A 20,120-nucleotide genomic window follows, 5' to 3' on the forward strand; every position below is an offset into this window, starting at 1 on the left:
TCCGAGGGAAACAGTATGAAGCACTTAATTCATTATTATCACAGACAATGGGATAGAGCAGTTCAATGTGTACATTCTGATTAAACTTTCTTATATGATCACTGAAAATGTTGAGGTGTTACTCAGCTAATCCGAAAGTCACATATTATATTTTGACTAATAAAGTTTTTGTTCTTGCAGGCAATGTAGAAATCACACCTACAAGAGCAGCGTCAACTTTCAAGATTGATATGTCCCAGTTGTATAAAACACTGAGCACAGCTGTCAGTAGTGATCAAACAACACTACTTCTTTATCTATTAGTGCATAGGAATCCTCATGTACGGACGTACATATTAGCATGTTCTGACATTGAACAATTGGTATGGAAATGAATGTACTTTATTATTAGTATTATTATTTTTTATTATTATAATTGTCATATATGTAATTGCATACTGTACCATTTGAATACCAGTAAGTTCTGTTTATAGTCAAGCTGTAATTTTTAACTTGAATAATATTTGAAGATTTCTGTCTTCATTTGCTTCCCACTAACACTTGTAAAGAGGATTCTGTTGTGCAACTCATAAGTGTCCCTGATCACACTCATGAAACTCATCATTGTATCTTAACAGCTTCATGATTTCAGTTTTTCGCTGTTAATTTTTGAAGGGGTCCTTCAATTTTCTGTTTTAAAAAAAAATTGAGTTTCAATAGGAAAGCCTCACTGTACCAGTTTTTCATCACTTTGCAAACGAATTCATACCTAAAAACTCTGTAGTGTACTTTATACCCAAGGGTAAAGTGATCACATTTTTATGTTGTATTGGTGTCTGTTATTTTATAATGCACCTCAGAGTTTGCCTGAAGGTGCAGTCACGAACTCCATTTCATCTTTGAGGCCTCCCTTTCCTACGTTGTGAGCGGCACAGTCTTCACATAGAATTTGTGGAGACATCACTAAAGAGATAATAATTGGATAATAGGACACTGCAGCTAAAAAAAAGTAGTAAACTAGAAGGTCATATAAGAACTATAACAGAAACAGAGAAAATAGGGTAGATAATGCATTCAGGAATATCTAAAACATACATGGACACAATGGACTGAAAAGAAAGTTCATATTTAGTACACAGAGTATCTTGTTGCAAAGATGGAAGTTTGTTAGGGTGTGTTCCAGAATCGATTCATCTCATCCTTAGGAGAACAGTAATAACTGCCTCAGCTGTGCTGGTGAAATGTGTTGTTGCAAATTAGCTCTTCTACACTTTGTAATGGACTATTAAGATTCTGAATGAACAGCAAGAGTATTTTAAAATTATGATGAATATGAATATATATTTCACCAGGACTGTAATTTTCCAAAAGATTCATGTGGGAATGATACTGCTGCCAAAGCTGAGGACCAGGGAAAGATGATGCTCAGTCCCAGAAAATTATTGGTACAGAATTATCCATTGACAGCCCGCTGTAATTTAGAATGTTATTCAGATGCCTTTCATAAATTTATTGCTGTTCATCTGAATATTACATGATAAATAGATAAATTATTTGTATTTATATTAACTCAGGGGCAGGATTCACTCTGTGGTAGTTCGCTGAGCATCCACAACCATAATGACAATTTTTTGTTCTTAGATGTTTGTTAGACTTTCATATATATGTAACTGTTCATGTAATTTTATATTTTTATGGTGTGCTATTCAATATAACCGAAATGTTAGAAAGAATTTAATTTTACACTTGTCATGTGTGCTTGAAGTAGAGTATTTGTGATATTAAAATGTTGTAGGGTACTAGAACTAGGCTTTGTTAAGGCGGTGGTACTTCACTTCATATGTTGGATGATCTTTTTCCATGAAAGTCAGCAGTCAGAGCTAATGCTCACATGGCACATAGTTTTAATCCATCATAAATGGCTTATTTCATTTTGTCCCTTCTAAGTGAATTATTGACATTCTCCTATAATTGTGATTTTTCTTTGATTTTTTTCAGGTTATCCCCATTCTGAAGACTTTATACCACGCCCCCAACAGCAATTCTCATCACATATACATGTCATTAATTATTTTGCTCATTCTGAGTGAAGATGATCTTTTCAACAAGGCAGTTCATGAGATGGTAAGTTAAGGTAGTTGCAAACAGTGTTTGAGGTGTACTGTAACAATTTCTGGCACACATTGCCATTATATAGTTTCGATTTGTGAAAGGAAGAAAAAGTTGGGCCACTGCAGACAAAATGACAGAAAAATTAGACTATTTGCCAATAGCAACAGATGAACCAGGCATGATGTCAAACAGAGGGCCACTGATTTAGGAAATGTGAGATATCAGACACTCACTCTGTGTTCACATGTGCTGTGTGTGCTAAGGATCGTTTACTTGACTGGCTGGCAGATGGTGCTGAAGATCTTCTGGTATATACGGCACAGATTATGGACCTGACTGAACATCCAAATCACAGAAACAGCACCTAGGTATCAAAAAATAAGAGGCACAGAGGCTATAAAACTTAATGCACTTATTAGGGTTCACTATCTATCATTCAGGCTTAATCAATGGGAGATAGCTGAGAATAAAAGACCTATGTTAAGTACAACTGATATTTTTTTTTTTCTAAAACTGCTTATCTTTATCTTTTGTAACTTGAGGTTGGGACAGTTTATTTCTTGTAAATGAATTCTGGAACACTACATCACACAGATGCACTAGTCATTGTTTACAAACAAATTAACAACAGTGTTTAACAGGAGAAATGAGAGGGCGAAGGTGATGAGGGACATGGCAAGATGAACTACAATGATGTTGGACCATCATGACAACAATAGCACAGGGCACTGAGCAGTGCAAGAACAATAGTGGGATACTAATTGGGTAGTAACAAACATAACAAATAAACAGACACAAACAAACGAATCTAACACAGCATATCATTACTCATCCGCTGGGTTCAACACGAATCCTTGACCTCCATTAACTGTAGTACTGATTGCGAATGGATGACTTTAACTGGGGAGTTGACAAAGTGGTTTATGACTTATGTCAGACATAGCATATTGACCTGAAGTTGATTTATCTCTTGCCATGCTGTTGATGTCAAAGGTATATAAAACAATTTTCTTTGATCACATGGCCTGTCTTCCAATGTGAGACTGTTAGCAGCTGCACGGAACTCAGCAAACACCTGTAGGATGCACATTAAGTGCCTTGTCACTACACGTCACATATCTGGTATATTTATGATGGTTTTTTTTTATCCTGCATCCACGTGGTAGCATTTAAGTAGCAACAATGTTTATTGTCAAGGTTACACAAATTCACCTCACGGATGACCACAGGAATGGAAGTTGCCTGTGTATTAGAAACTGTGGTTTAAATGTCACCTCATCTCTTTGATGTGGCATATTCCATTTTACCACCTTACTTCCATCTGCCACAGCAGGTCAGCCGGACAGACTTTTTCTCTTAATTTAGATATATATGTTTAAAAAACAAACTGATCTTGGACACATTCCTGTCATACACACCAACTAATGGCATTTGACAACTTTACATTACAGCTACCAATTATTTGTCCAAATTCAAGCACATTTCTTAAGAACTAGTTCACTCGGGTGAGAATTGTCCATGTCATGGGCAGGATTAGAATCAACAACCTTCAAAAAATGGGTCTTAGTATCTAGGCCTACACAGCCTCCACCAGCTGAATGGATATAGTTGTACAGGCACACTTAAAGTGGCAAGAAAGTTTGAATATTTCTTCTTTCAGTCTGTCACCACTGCTGCTTCTTTTGACTACAATGTCTCTCCCACCCGCACTCCCCCACCCCACCCCTCTCGGCATCAGCATAAGAGTGGCAAGCACAAATCATGTTGTGGGCAGTCAGTTTCAGTAGCTCAGTGGGAGCATCCAGTTCGTTACTCTAATTGAAAGAGGCAAGTTTTCAATTAAAGATGCAGGCAGGAGGTGTGGTGTACCAACTACTAGTGCAAAGGGATGGTGGAAGAATTATGATGGACGAGGTACTATGTGTGTGGCTTTTGGTTTCCTGTTAGGGTTTGATGTCTGCAAGAGTTCATTACAGATTTACATCCTAAGCCTCACAGGTTCCATGTGAGGACATGTGATTGAAGTTAGAAATAATGGAGGATTCTGACCATGACATTAGAGCACTGAAAACATTTTATTTTCTTTACTTGTTCTTTTACTCAATTTTCTGTCAGTTAGAGCCAGTAGGTGATCACTTGGCAATGGAAAAAATATCTATCCCAAGATAGTAAAATATGAGTTAGTTGTCCTTTACGTTACCTTTTTAATTGAAATAAGTTTCTTTTAAATATATTTTTTGAATATTACATTCCTCTTTCATTTGCTCTCTGCCTACACCTGTACAAATTAATAAATTAAGAGGCACTTTCTAAGGCACTTGTTATTTCAAATTCATCTCTCTCTGCCCCTTGATTGATAGCCCCTGCATCCTACCAAAAGTTGCCATAGCATCCAACTGTGACCACCTCTGCAAAATACTGAATAGAGACTGCCAGGTAAATGTATGAATAGTTTTCAGTATTATACACTCCTGGAAATTGAAATAAGAACACCGTGAATTCATTGTCCCAGGAAGGGGAAACTTTATTGACACATTCCTGGGGTCAGATACATCACATGATCACACTGACAGAACCACAGGCACATAGACACAGGCAACAGAGCATGCACAATGTCGGCACTAGTACAGTGTATATCCACCTTTCGCAGCAATGCAGGCTGCTATTCTCCCATGGACACGATCGTAGAGATGCTGGATGTAGTCCTGTGGAACGGCTTGCCATGCCATTTCCACCTGGCGCCTCAGTTGGACCAGCGTTCGTGCTGGACGTGCAGAACGCGTGAGACGACGCTTCATCCAGTCCCAAACGTGCTCAATGGGGGACAGATCCGGAGATCTTGCTGGCCAGGGTAGTTGACTTACACTTTCTAGAGCACGTTGGGTGGCACGGGATACATGCGGACGTGCATTGTCCTGTTGGAACAGCAAGTTCCCTTGCCGGTCTAGGAATGGTAGAACGATGGGTTCGATGACGGTTTGGATGTACCGTGCACTATTCAGTGTCCCCTCGACGATCACCAGTGGTGTACGGCCAGTGTAGGAGATCGCTCCCCACACCATTTAGCCGGGTGTTGGCCCTGTGTGCCTCGGTCGTATGCAGTCCTGATTGTGGCGCTCACCTGCACGGCGCCAAACACGCATACGACCATCATTGGCACCAAGGCAGAAGCGACTCTCATCGCTGAAGACGACACGTCTCCATTCGTCCCTCCATTCACGCCTGTCGCGACACCACTGGAGGCGGGCTGCACGATGTTGGGGCGTGAGCGGAAGACGGCCTAACGGTGTGCGGGACCGTAGCCCAGCTTCATGGAGACGGTTGCGAATGGTCCTCGCCGATACCCCAGGAGCAACAGTGTCCCTAATTTGCTGGGAAGTGGCGGTGCGGTCCCCTACGGCACTGCGTAGGATCCTACGGTCTTGGCGTGCATCCGTGCGTCGCTGCGATCCGGTCCCAGGTCGACGGGCACGTGCACCTTCCGCCGACCACTGGCGACAACATCGATGTACTGTGGAGACCTCACGCCCCACGTGTTGAGCAATTTGGCGGTACGTCCACCCGGCCTCCCGCATGCCCACTATACGCCCTCGCTCAAAGTCCGTCAACTGCACATACGGTTCACGTCCACGCTGTCGCGGCATGCTACCAGTGTTAAAGACTGCGATGGAGCTCCGAATGCCACGGCAAACTGGCTGACACTGACGGCGGCGGTGCACAAATGCTGCGCAGCTAGCGCCATTCGACGGCCAACACCGCGGTTCCTGGTGTGTCCGCTGTGCCGTGCGTGTGATCATTGCTCGTACAGCCCTCTCGCAGTGTCCGGAGCAAGTATGGTGGGTCTGACACACCGGTGTCAATGTGTTCTTTTTTCCATTTCCAGGAGTGTATATCACAAGGAAAACTAGCAGCATTCCCAATGTCACGAAACTTGTGCTACTATTTTCAGTTAATTCAGTGGAGCCAGTAGTTGAACCAACAGTAAAATATTGTAGACTATTCAAGACCCCACATTCATAGTGTTCTGGTAGTGTTATTATTTATTCAGTAAGTGGGTAATGTGCTCCAAGGTGAAATGCTTTATTGTCATGGTGATACATCTTCTGAAACTGTAGATTTGTACCTGCATTACCAGCTTCCTATACATCTATTATGACTGGGTGTTCGCCTTTCATTCTGATGATTAAATGAGAATATGGGGTCTGGAGAAGATGCTTCCATCCTTCCAACACCACCATTTAAGAAAACAAAGGGGGGTGGTTGAAAATAAGCAACAGAGAAGCTGAGTAGTATAGTTTAGAGTGATTACTTATTTCATGCAAACTTGCAGCTAATAGCTGTCAGTGTGCAACATTAATACTGTGTTATTTTGACATCACAGATGACCAGCATATGGTTAATCTCCGCACACTGCAGCACCAACTGCCCATTAGCACTATCGCCCATCTGTGCATCATGTAGTGAGGACTCAAGCCACGTTGTACCAGAGCTGTATTGTCAGTCATGACCATGACCTTGAGTTATTACAGTAAGTTTGGAAGAAGTTGTCGGTGACATGTCTTAGGATTAGTTTTGACATCAAGGGACAAATTTACACAGGGAAATGTATGGCAGCAATGCTCTTAATTTTGGTACCAAAATATTTAATTTTTTCCTTCCCCATCACACCTAACTCTGTTGCTAAGCTATTTTTCAATTTCCTAATGACTTCTCAAGTTTTTCCAGTGATGGCATGGTGAGGTAGCTACTATCAATGCTTATTTTTGATTTTGGCTTGGCTCTATTTGTGCAACTCTAAAAGTTTTTGTTTGAAGAAGAGCCGGTGAGCTGTAATATCTGGAGAAACCTCTCTCTGTCCAAGACTTTCCTGAAGGCCTTTTTTTTTTTTTTTTTTACTGGTTTGTAATATGTTGACAATTTCAAGGGCCGCCATTTAACAAGTTTGCTTCTCTAGCAGTGATAAGCCTTTTTTTGCAGTATCTCTTCACCAAAGATGTTTACCCAAAACAGAGGGTTATATCCAAGTAAGAAATGACAGTTTGGGTAGGGGGAAGAAAGGGTGCAGACAGGATGTAATATGGCGTGGTAGTCTCTTGTTTATCTATAGTCTGTCATTCTTGTTTATCACCTCCACAATGAGGTGACCATCTGCAGGAGAAGAAATTAAATTGTCTACAGGAAGGTGTAACATTGAGCATGTTCCTGCGAATAACTAGCACATCATTTGTCTGTGTTATGTGTCTAGTAAAGAAGTGTATGCACTCTTCGCACACTGCTGAGCCATTCTCTCACAGATAGAAAGTAAGCGTTGGCTATAATCTGACTTAAAAGACTGCTGTTATGGAATGATGGATGTTTTGCATAACAGGTATTATTATCTGGATGGTTTCCACATATTTCACCACAGACTTCAGTCTGAATAGCCGGCCGCTGGGGCCAAGCGGTTCTAGGCACTTCAGTCCAGAACTGCGCTGCTGCTACAGTCGCAGGTTCAAATCCTGCCTTGGGCATGGATGTGTGTGGTGTCCTTAGGTTAGTTAGGCTTAAGTAGTTCTAAGTCTAGGGGACTGATGACCTCAGATGTTAAGTCCCATAGTGCTTAGAGCCATTTGAACCATCCAGTCTGAATAGCCCTATTTGTATTCCCTAATGTAGCTGTGTGGCACTGGACGTAATTGCCACTCCAAGTTAAAACTTTTTTAATATTTTTGATTTAAGGACTTGGTTTCATAGGACCCTTCAGCAGAATCGGAGTCAAAATATTTTGATGATTACCACTAAATGAAGCAGTCTTTAGTAGAAATTCTCTCATCGGTGATTCTAATATAGATATTGTAGTGGCCTAGAGAAGTTGTTAATAAGAAAACATCAGGCAGTAAATTAAGAAAACACTGCACTGGCAATGAGGCATTGTTTTGCAAATGTGCCCTATGCTCAGCTAGGTGAACCTCTTTTTGCTATTTCCGTCTTTCTCCGTTACAAATGTACTGCAAATGGAACAGCTTATTCATCAGAAGATTTTATCTTTTCTGAAGAAAGCATCAGCAATGATTGTTCTGTAATCATTATGGGTAGTAGCTATTTTTCATTCTTCTCATCTTATGGACTGATTGACAGTTTTACTTTAGAATGATATTTTAAAGATGGTACGGTTGGCAGATTACGTTCCTTTTTACATTCCCTGCTTTCATTTTATTTACACTGACTGCCACAATGTGATTTGTGCTTGCAACTCATATGCTGATGCATGGTGGGGTGGGGTGGGTCTGAGGACACATTGCAGTCAGAAGGAGCAACTGTGATGACAGATTGAAACAAGACACATTCAAAACTTCTTGCCCCCTTTAAGTATGCCTGTACACCTAGATGGGTTCAGCTTATGGAGGCTATGTAGGTTGAGGCACAGAGACTAAGGTGGTTAGCTGGAGGATGCCAGTTCAAATTTCGTGCAGTGTTTGTGTCATCTTTTGCATACTTAATGAGTAATAATGAAGATGTTAAAACACAGTAAATGGCTGTTTGCCTAACAGTCAAATTGTTATTACAGCCAGAACTTGAGTGTAGCAATAGACACTTGACCTTGCAAGGTTCCAACTGAGACACAGGTTGATATTTAATCCACAATTCCCGATACACAGGTAACTTCCATTCCCAATTTTGGCTATAAACATTTCTGCTGCTTAATTGCTGTCAATGTGGATGCAGGATACCAAAAAACTCATAAATACGCCAGATACGTTACGTGTGGTGCCAAGTCACTTCATCTGCATACTACAGGTGCTCTGCAGCTGCTGCCAGTCTTGCAATTGAAGATAGGCCCGGTGATCAAAGAAAATTGTTTTAAATACCTTTGACATCAACAGCATGAGAACAGACAAATGAACATCAGGTCAATATGCTTTGTCTGACATAAGCTATGAACCTCTTTGACAGCTCCTCAGTTATAGCCATCCATTCACAATCCGCACCATAAGCATATTACAATTAATGGAGGTCAAGGGTTCGTGTTGAACTCATAGGATGAATAATGACATGCTGTGTTAGATTCATTTGTTTGTCTCTGTTTATTTGTTACGTATGTTACTACCAATTAGTATCCTACTATTGTTCTTCCACTACACAGTGCCCTGTGCTATTGTTTTCACACTTTCGGGTAACATAGGTTTTTCATTCTAGGCTATCTCCCATTGGTTGAGCCAGACTGGTAGATAGTGAACCCTTATAAGTGCATTCCTAAAAGTTTTATAGCCTCTGTGCCTCATATTTTTTGAGATCTAGTTTATGTCACTGTAATTTAGACATTCAGTGGTGTCCATAATCTGTCGCAGCTACCAGAAAATCTTCAGCACCGTCTGCCAGCCAGTCAAGTCAGCATTCCTTAGCACACAGTGTATCTGTGAATACAGAATGTGAGTGTGATATCTCGCATTTCCTGAGTCAGTGATTCACTTCCTCTGTTTGACATCACACTCTCTGGCCTGGTTTTTCTGTTGCTATTGCCAAACAGTCCATTTTCTCTGCTATTTTGTCTATTGTGTCCCATTTTCTTTATTTATACATAATGTACATAAATTAATGTGTTCTCAGATATTTATAGAGCTGTGTGTAATACTTAGTATGTAAACTGGCCAGTAGACATGCCACACACCAATAATTCTCCACCAGCATGTGAACTGCTTGTGATGATGCTATGCAACATTACACTCCCAACACAATACTTTCGACTAAATGTGTGTGCACTGGTTACTCATCACATACTATACTATATATTAATAAATTTGTAGCATCTCAATAAATTCCAAAATTTTTAAAGGATCTTTTGCCTTCAATGTGAAAGATTTTGTGAAATATTCAACCATATCGTAGACTTCTGTCAGTTGCCGGCTTTCTCAGTTGTACTTTTTGAGTTTGCCCTAATATAAATTTAATTAGCAGTTGTCATTATACAAACAATTAATTCCTTCTGATTCAGTTTATATAAAATATCACTTCTTTTTCCTGAATGAGGGTATGAAAGGCATGATAGAAAATCTAGCTAAAAGCTTCTTGGAGGTAATTTAACTGTTAACACTCTTCCTGAAATGTGAGCAAATAGTATATTCTCCCATTAGAATCGGTTCATCTGGAAAGATAGCATTGAAGAAGAAGAAGACATAGGTCCATCCTCTATGGCAGAGCTGTCAATATGCTTGACTTGGGCCCTAGTTTATCTTTCTCATGTTACTACCACTGTCTGCCAGTTGTTCATGAGTTTATGTGAATAACTGTATTTTGGCATCACAGCAGTATTTTTGGCTATACAATTGTGTTCTTTTATATGTTGATCAAGTAAAAATTTTGTTTCTGAAATAGTGCGTTTATGAACTGCATGTTGTATGTACAAGGGTGAATCGAATATAAACTGATTTTTTTTTTTTTTTTGTTTTGTTTTATGCACCTTTTTGTAAATGGAGAATGATGTGCTTTCTGATCATTGTTGCTTTCGTTTCCAGTGATTGTTCTCCACAACTCGGATGGGGTCATACCTTGTCTTACGTCAGAATCACAGTGTCAAAGCAACCATACCGGTACTGTTATCTGTTGCGTAACATGTTACAATTGAGTTTCTCACAGCAGAGCACATAAAACTGTCTGAAATTTTGAAAAGACTTCTGGTGCAGTTTGGGGACAACACCCTGAGAAATACTTGAGTGTACGCAGGGCACAAATAGTTTTTACAAGGACAAGAAACACTTGAGAATGGCGCTCACCAATGCCTTCCAGCATAACTGAGGAGAATACGCACATTGTTAGCCAGCTTATTGAATACAATATCTGTATAACAGTTGCTTGCTGAGATTGGTATAAGCTATGGTAATGCTCAGGTGATCATTACTGACAATCTTAGATTTCGGAAAGTGTCCGCAAGGTGGGTACCTCGTCTTCTGCAGCAGAGCACAAATTTCGTCATCCTGAGTTATATAAACAGCTACTGACATCCTTCCAAACTGAAGGTGAACATTTTTTGCACAAGACCTGTGATGAAATGTGGGTGCAACGTTACACCCCAGAATCGAAAAAAGGCAGCACAGAATGGCGCAGAAAGGATGAATCTGCACCCGTCAGAGCCAGAAACTGTCTCTCCACAGGGAAGGTTCTTACAACAGTCTCTTTTTTAAAGGAGTTCTCCTCAGTTTTCTCCTGAAGATCGTCCTGTGAATACTACATACTATTGCCAAATTTTGTTCTGAACAAAATATCCATATTACCAGAAAGGTGTGCGTTACCAATCCGGAATGTGATTGTGTTTCATGACAGTGCTCAGCCCCACACAGCTCCCCAAACTCGAAAGAAATTTCAGGATTTGTTCTGGACCACACTAGAACATCCTCTCTACAATCCAGATTTATCACCCTGTGATTTTCATTTACCTGAACCACTGAAGGAAGCAGGTGGAGGACAGATTTGAGGATGATGGTGCTGTCGAGGTGTTCGTGTGCAACTTGATGCTGTCACAGTCACATTCCTTATACTAAAACAGGATTGAGAAACTTCCTGTCCACTGGGAAAAATGTTTTTCTGTTCAGGAGACTAAATAGAAAAATAAATTTGTGTCTGTGAATTGCTCTAAAGCTTAAATAAACTTCTAAAAATTCAGATTTATATTTGATTCACTCTTATATATTGGTAATAAGAGAGAACATCACAATATTTATGATATATTAAATTATTGAACAGAAAATTTCCTTGTCATTTAATAAAGATATAAAGATGTTCTACAAGTGTGGGAAAGTTCAGTTCTACATGAAATATGTGTTGTTTAGTTCTTCTTCATTGGCATTTGTGAAAAACATATTTTGTAGCACTTCTTCAAGTAAAATATGTTATACACCAGAAACTTTTGTTCACAATATGTTATACATGGAAATTAATGAAAAATGCAACAGGAAGTACATTAAATTCAATGTGTTTCACAGTGCAGTGTAATATATGTTCGCATTATATTATGTTTGATAACTCAACTGAATCTGAATTTCTTAGCCTGTGATAATGAGACTTTAATAATAGATTTAGGGTAAAGGGAGAGTCAGAAAAAATTAAAATTATATGTAAAATTAAACTGTGGAAAGTTTAGGATGGAAGAACAATTATATGGAAAGGATTGATTGCTACTCACCATATACGGGAGATGTGAAAAAGGACTGCTAAAATATTAAAGTTTTTGGACAAAGTCCTTCTTCTGGAGTAGAAAGAACACACACGCACATGCACACAAGCACAGCTCTACACACGCTTGGGTACTGTCACTTTGCCTGTCTGCAACTCAGCACTACTTCTACATGGTGCGTAGCAATCCATCCTTCCCGTATTGTTGTTAAATAATATAGAATACATAGAATTAATTTCAAGAATTGAAATTACAGGTTTTGAAAGGTGTGTCTTGGTATACAGAGCGTTCTATCTCTGAGATTTCACTTGGCGGTCTTCTGGTCCTCGTTATTATAAGGACGATACAGTACAATATGTTGAAGATGAGGGTAAGTAAATCAGATAGTCAACATTTTCTGTATCATTCCTAAGATTGTAGAAATTACAACTTCAGAAATGCTAATGAAATGGGGTGTCTAATTTTTGTGTGACGGAAACTACTACTGTTGCCTGTACTGTAACAAAGTGAAATGATCATCATCAATCCAAAGGTTAGTGTTGAGTACCAGAGACCATAACTGGATATTGTCATATTGGAGATGGTGGTCCCTTGTCTTCCTCCAAGGTTGAACTGAGTTCCACAGCCAAGTAAAAGGGGACCTATAGCTAAACTTGGAATCTGAACTGTACTGCTTGTACCATAGTGCCTCCTCAAACTGTAAAATGAGCCAGTTCATAAGCCCCAAGCTAGCCCTCAAAAACAATGTCGGGAGATCAGAAGTGTAGCTACCAGCATGGCAGTAGTGATACCTGGAGAATACTTTATGTATATTGATGACCTAAAACATCAAGACAGCTGTCCTTCCCGAGACTGAATTCCACCAGTTGATGATGTGGGCATGTGAAGCAGTAAGAAAAGTATGTAAGTGGAATAGAGATGAATGTGGAATCATTGTAGTGATATGGGGTGCAAATGAGGACATCCAGGATGTCCATGCCTCGTCACAGAATACTCTCTAAAGCAGGATAGGTGATGACCTTTTGCAGGTCTTTAGACAGGATACAATGATGATGCAGGCACATGTATTTGAGCATACTGTTCAGGGCATTTTTTTGTACTTGGGGTCAGCAACAGATGAAGTGTACTTGTTCCTGTGTCATTCCAGCGATATTGCATGTTGTGATTGCAGTCAGCACGGGATCATTGAGATTGTATCATGGAAACGTGTCACCTGGTTGGATGAATCACATTTCTTGTAACACAAAGTAAATGGACATGTCCTGATATACATTCAGGCTCACAGCTGCTTGAAACATGCAGCATAGTGTGGACTCAGGCCGGTGAGGGCAGTACTGTGCTGTGGGGGACATTCACCTGGGTTTCCATGGGACCTGTGGTGGTAATCAAAGGCGCCATGAGAGTGGTGGGTTACACAAACATTACTGTAGTTCCTGTATCCTTACGTGTTTAATCTCTTGGAGATGGCATTTTCCAGTAGGATAATTGTCCTTGTCACAAGTCCAGAATCATATTACAGAGGTTTGAGGATCATGATAGTGAACTCACATTGATATTTTGGCCTCCAGATTCAACTGATCTGAATGTAGTGGATCACATCTGGGATGCTATCGAGTGCTAACTCTGCACCCACAAACTAACTGTCCCTAACTTAGGAAATTGTGTAGCCTTTGCATTGACATTGTATTCAAAAGGTGGACCTAGATGCTATTAACGAGGTGACCATAATGTTTTAGCTCATACACCTCTTTTATAAAGTGTAATTACCTCAATGTTGATGGGATGTTAAACCCAATCCCTATGAAGTGTCACACGAAAAGTTGTATTCTGTAATAAAGCCCTCATTGTCGTACCTGAAGGTGGATTGTAAAAAAAAATTAGTGAATATGACAATCTGTCAATAAATCGTGTCCTCAGATTGAATCAGGACTTTAAAAACATGAATGCGCAGCTGAATTCAAAAATGATTTCAAGATTATCAAGTTAAAAACTTATGATTAAACTTTATCTGTGATTACAATTAATCATCAAAGTTTGTATGCGGATTGTGATAACACTGATTTTAATGCCAACTAGGAAGATTTACACTAAGCTAGAAACAGTTTTGAATAGGTGCATTTGACTCTATCTTTGATCACAAGAAAAAGTTAAAATTAATTATATTTTAAGGTAAATTTATCCCAGTATATTGATGGTTTGCCTCCTGACACAAATGTTGTAGGCAGTTTCTCTGGATATAAAACAGCAGTTTTACTAGTAGTCGTACAGTAGTAGAGTTCCGCTGCTGCAAGATTTTAATGCCCTTCCATTTCTTTCTGTAATTTTGACACACAGACTCCCAAAAAGGTAGTTTTGATGAAGATTCTGCTTTGTGGTGCTTTTTGGTTTAAGTCTTCACATTAATGAGTTTGTGGCTACTTAAAATGAATCTGCTACATAAATTTACTTAGTCAATGAGTGGAATGAAATGAAGCTTGAGTAAGTAACATTAAATACTGTTCTGTTTTTTTGTATCTGAACAATGTTTACTCTGTCTCTTTACAGGATAAATATCTTCACACAAATTGTTTAGCAGCATTGGCAAATATGTCAAGCCAATTTCGAAATCTGCATCCGTATGTAACACAGCGCCTGGTCAGTCTTTTTGAAACCCTAGCAAAGAAGCACATTCGTCTAGAGGAACAGCTTCATAGGAACACATCTGATGTTGCAGTCAATGTAGATGATGATGCTGCTGCAGTTGATTTGGTAATTATTTGCAAGAAATATTGTTAAGATGCTTTTTTATTTTCATTTAAAAGTATATGAAAAACTAATTGAAAATTTAGTGTCCTGTATCTTTAATAAATGTGCAATAACTAGTAGGTGCATTCAAAAATAAGTGCTTCCTGTTGAGCTTATGCAACAATAGGCTCCTTTGTCGTGGACTTGTGAGGAATAATGACTAAGATAAAAGTCGCCCAAAACTCTTTAATAAGTCACAAATCTATAAATAAGTAAGAACCTTGTCAAATAAAACAAAAATGGTGAAAAACCAACCACACATGCCCAGAGACAATCTGGGGGAGTGGGGTGGTTAGAAGCAGCATTAGTGGTCTAGGCATGGGGCAGATGTAGATAAAAGAGAGGGAACTAGTGAAGATTGAGGCCAAGAGGAATGGATGTCTGTGTTTTATGAATAATGTGCTCTGCAACCGAGCGATAAAACTTGAAATAGTCCACAGTGGTGTGGTAGTTCTACATGGGTGAACACGTGGTTGGTAATTATGCCCATAAAATGCTTTGTAGTGTTTGCAGCAATGTTGAAGGAAAATATGGCTACTTTCATGCATGACGTTGTCTATAACACTACAAAATATGACATTGTCAACACTGGAATAGGCCGTACCACGCAGATGCATGTATAGTTTTGCTCGTGGTGCGTAAGATATGGATGTCCCTTGAGAAAAGGGTTTTTGGAACAGGAGTATCTTAAAAGAAGGGTATGGGTTTATAACAGGTGTAGTAGGAAGAATCTGGGGGACGATTGCCACATTTTAGTGTATGTTGACTGAATGGCAAATATGGTCAAGAGTATTCAGGGTTGGTGAGAACTAGCTCATGGTACCTGTTTGTGAACTAGAGTTTGATTGTAGTGCCTGTGTCTGAAGGTCTTCAGGAAACACTTCAGCATCTTACAATAAAAATTGCTTGTTACGTCACATTGGCCTTTTGCAGTTGGTAGAGATTCTCTAATGTGGAAATAAGACATATTGTTGAGGATTGGTAGAGTTGTAAGAGGAGTGGATGTTGACATCGTGGAAGTGTGGAGGATGAGGTGTCTTTGCCCTGGTTGCAGACCATAATGGAATGTACACTCTTTGACATAAAACTCGACCGGCAACCGGCCGCTGCAGAGGCTAAGTCCATGCCGATCGTGGCATGGGACAAATAAACTGGCCAACTCGCTAATTCTCTGGTTATCTGCACAATCTGGCAACACTGTAGGCTGCACCACTTCCTGGAGGAAGACTTGTCCCATTATAGAGAAACCATACACTGATTACGCCTGTGGTCTAGCGGTAGCTTGCGTTGTTTCTGTTCATAATGTCAGTGGATCGAGAGCAGTTGGCGCAAAATATTTTTATATCCTCTTCTGTCTGAATGCTGAAGACGTGAAGTTAATGGTAGTGAAGATTCAGTCTATTTCGCTTTCTGACACATTGATATCAAAATTTTATCCAGTAACCATTTTGCGGCAGATTTCCTGCAGACTGTCCTCCTCTGGACGCCGTATGCGGCAAAGCTCCGGGATCCATTTGCTGGCTACCGGCAGCGGCCATGGCAAGAACAGTGGCGCTGCACCCCGCTGTTCTTTATTGAAAGTGCCTGCTACCGCTCATCACTTTTGATGATATAAAACACTTTATTATTAAATGTTGCTCCACAGAAAATTTCTAAGATTTCCATTCACGCTCACAAGCAACAGAGACAGATGCCCTGATTAGTAGGCGGGTACTATATTACATTAATCGGCCAGAGGTGAGTATGGCCTGAAATTAATTTTATAGACTGGGACAAAATTAAACCACCTCACTACATTCGATGAGTTTATAAATGATTCATCCCTTGTTTCTTTTCCTTTCAAAGTCAATTATTTGTGCAACTTTTGGCCAATATTTGGATGTTTTCGTCAAGCCAGAGTGAGCGTCTGTGATTTAAAGTGTGTTACAGTTCTTGTTTCATTCCTTATGGTAAGTCTATGCGATAAACTGTGTGAATACCTTGCAATGCATGCTCTGTAGCAGTGCAGGAACACTGCACATTTGGAATTCCATGTATGGATTCATGAAGTATTTAATGTTGATCGGAAGTGATAGTTAAGGTCAACAGATTTAAACTAGAAAAATGTATCGTTTTGGAGGTTTCAGAGAACGGAAAGGAATTGCTAACGCTGGTGTCAGAAAACACCTACAGTTAAATGCTATTGCAAAAATTTAGAAGAGAGAAACTATATTACTCAACATGTGCACTTCATAAACAACCTCCTGACATGTTAGACCTATATGATGAACAAAGCTCAAATTTGTATTGTTGACAGTCGGTTTGAATCTTTTCAGTAACTATTTTACAGTGAAGCACCTTGGCATTTGGAAATCAGACATCTATGATATTAACATAATCTACTAAGTCAATATTGGACGAAGATTGATGTGTAAAGGCATTCTTCAAATTTCGTATAAGGAATTTTTACTAGCAGTTTGCTACTCCATTAATTAAAATGGAAAATAAAAGTGGCTTCCATCGAGATTGGAACTGCAATTTCCTATAGCACTAGCATCGCAATGCTCAAGGGAACCACTGAGCTAGTGACACGCTGACTGGCAACAGGTGGAATATAGTCCTTGCGATGTTGCCTGAGCCTCAAAACGCAACCTTAAACACACAAGCAGGTGTTACTTATGTGAAGAACACCGTTCTTGGAGTCCAGAAATTAAATATACTTCGTAAGTGTCTCATCTTACAGTGGACTATATCGTATGAGTCTTCGATGTGGAAAACGAATGTCAAGTGAATTTAGCGAGGTATGCTGCGGTACATCTGAAAGTAAAAGATAATTTTCCGTAACGTTCATAATCATCTAAAAATACAAACGAAGTGAAAATATATAGGAGCTTATTTGAATTGAATATAGTGTAAGATATAAAACGCTTTACACCTCGATGTCAAATGTGTCCACGTGCAATCTTTTGCAGCATACATATAGAATGTCATGATTACCACGAGAATGAAGAAATATGTTGGTAAGGATAGAAGCAAGAAGAGATTCCTCATGGCATTCATTTCATTTGAGATGTAAGAAGAGGTAAAGCGGGATATTACTTTCGTTAACACGAAAGATATGCCGCATATATTGATAAAGAGGAAGTCTGCGTCTTCATATGTTTCCTCCTTGAAATCTGTATGCTATGTTATATACTAAGTAGCCTGATCATTGTTTCAGTAATGTTACCCTCTTGTGTGGCCCCTTAATGATGAACAGATTCTAAATGCATATCCCTGCATGAAAGTAGTTGTTCGAACCCTTCCTGCGTTGTTTTTTGTGTTTTTTGCTTGGGATTCATGAAGCAGACCACTGTTCCTCCGCCCCTCAAGGGTTAGGTCTCAAAACTAAACCGCTTTTTATCCAATGGCATAATTTATTCAGACAGCATCAGTACCCCCCCTGCGGGTCCGGGGATTAGAATAGGCCCGAGGTATTCCTGCCTGTCGTAAGAGGCGACTAAAAGGAGTCCATCCCCCTCACGGGGGTAGTTAGCGCCTGCGTCCGGAGACGGACGATCTTCACGACCTATAATCGTGGTCTTTTTGGTTTTAAACTTCTCGTTTCTTCCTTCCTTTTGTTGGTCCCTTTCTTTGCTCTTCTCCACCTCACTGTCTTCCTTACTCTTTCCCTTGACTTCTCCTTGCCTTCTCATTGCCTTTTTCTCCTTGCCTTCTCATTGCCTTTTTCTCCTTGCCTTCTCATTGCCTTTTTCTCCTTGCCTTCTCATTGCCTTTTTCTCCTTGCCTTCTCATTGCCTTTTTCTCCTTGCCTTTTTCTCCTTGCCTTCTCATTGCCTTTTTCTCCTTGCCTTCTCATTGCTTTTTTCTCCTTGCCTTCTCATTGCCTTCTTCTCCTTGCCTTCTCTGGTCTCCGCCTCGGCGTTTGAGACAGTCTGTCCTCTTTCTCCCTCTCTCTCTTCTTTTTCCTCTTCTTCCTTCCTCCCTGTGCGTGTCTGAAGGCCGACCCACGCGTTCGCACGCGTAGCCGGTGACGGGGTAACGCGTAAGTCCCCGCCCTGGGTAGACATGTAAGGCACGCGCGTACCCCCTGGTAAAGGCCAGGCCCGGGGAGGGGTGATTGCCTGAGCTGATACCTTCTGACCATGCCGATTGGTCCCTCCGTCTGTTTCTCGGGAGGTGTGACCTGAGGTGTAAACATTCACCTAAGGCGGGAGTGCCCTCTGAGAGGGTCCCCACAAGGAAGGAGCGCGCCATCGGAGACGCTGGCAATCATGGGGGATTCCTCCGCAATGGATTCTACTCCATCGCTTTCGACTTCGACCCAAAAACGGAAACGTGACCAGCCAACAGTGACAAAAGTACTACCGCCTGCCCCACAGTTCCTCGTAGTTTCTCGCACTGAGGACGGAAAGGATTTTTCCTCTGTCAACCCTTTTGTTATTCAGAAGGGCGTTGATGCCATAGCCGGATCTGTCAAATCTTGTACCAGGTTGCGTAACGGCACCTTATTACTAGAAACTGAGAATGCCTTTCAGGCACAAAAACTGCTTCGGGCCACCCTCCTGTACACGTTCCCTGTCCGGGTGGAGGCCCACCGAACTTTAAATTCGTCTCGTGGTGTAGTGTATACTAGCTCCCTCGACGGATTGACTGACGAGGAGCTTCAATCTTTCCTCGCTGAGCAGGGCGTGACGGCTGTCCATCGGGTCATGAAAAAGGTCAACAACGACCTTGTACCGACCCGGACACTCTTCTTGACCTTCGATAGTGTTAAGCTGCCATCGCGCATCAAGGCGGGCTACGAGGTTATTTCTGTTCGCCCCTATGTCCCGACACCTACGCGCTGCTACCAGTGTCAGCGTTTCAATCACACTCGACAGTCTTGTTCCAATGCGGCTAAATGTGTCACTTGTGGCAGGGATGCCCATGAGGGTGACTGTCCACCTCCGTCTCCTCATTGTGTGAACTGTCAGGGTGACCATGCCGCATCCTCCCGCGACTGTCCTGTCTATAAGGACGAACGTTGCATCCAAGAAATTCGTGTCAAAGAGAAAGTGTCAACCTCGGCTGCTCGCAAGCTATTGGCTAGTAGGAAGCCCACGCTGCTCCCAGCGGG

General features: G+C 40.7%; 1 protein-coding gene across 2 annotated transcripts in view; it reads left to right on the forward strand.

The window, feature by feature from the left end:
• The window catches only part of LOC126183468 (dymeclin), a 165,837-nt gene that overhangs the window by 101,749 nt on the left and 43,968 nt on the right, over positions 1-20,120 (forward strand). For both annotated transcript variants that reach the window (XM_049925479.1, XM_049925480.1), the window contains exons 8-11: positions 181-362; positions 1,978-2,103; positions 12,495-12,608; positions 14,783-14,986. In XM_049925479.1, the coding sequence (XP_049781436.1) occupies positions 181-362; positions 1,978-2,103; positions 12,495-12,608; positions 14,783-14,986 (626 nt within the window). The remainder of the gene's footprint in view (positions 1-180; positions 363-1,977; positions 2,104-12,494; positions 12,609-14,782; positions 14,987-20,120) is intronic.

Source organism: Schistocerca cancellata, chromosome 4, assembly GCF_023864275.1.
Source record: "Schistocerca cancellata isolate TAMUIC-IGC-003103 chromosome 4, iqSchCanc2.1, whole genome shotgun sequence".
Taxonomy (NCBI): Eukaryota; Metazoa; Arthropoda; class Insecta; order Orthoptera; family Acrididae; genus Schistocerca; species Schistocerca cancellata.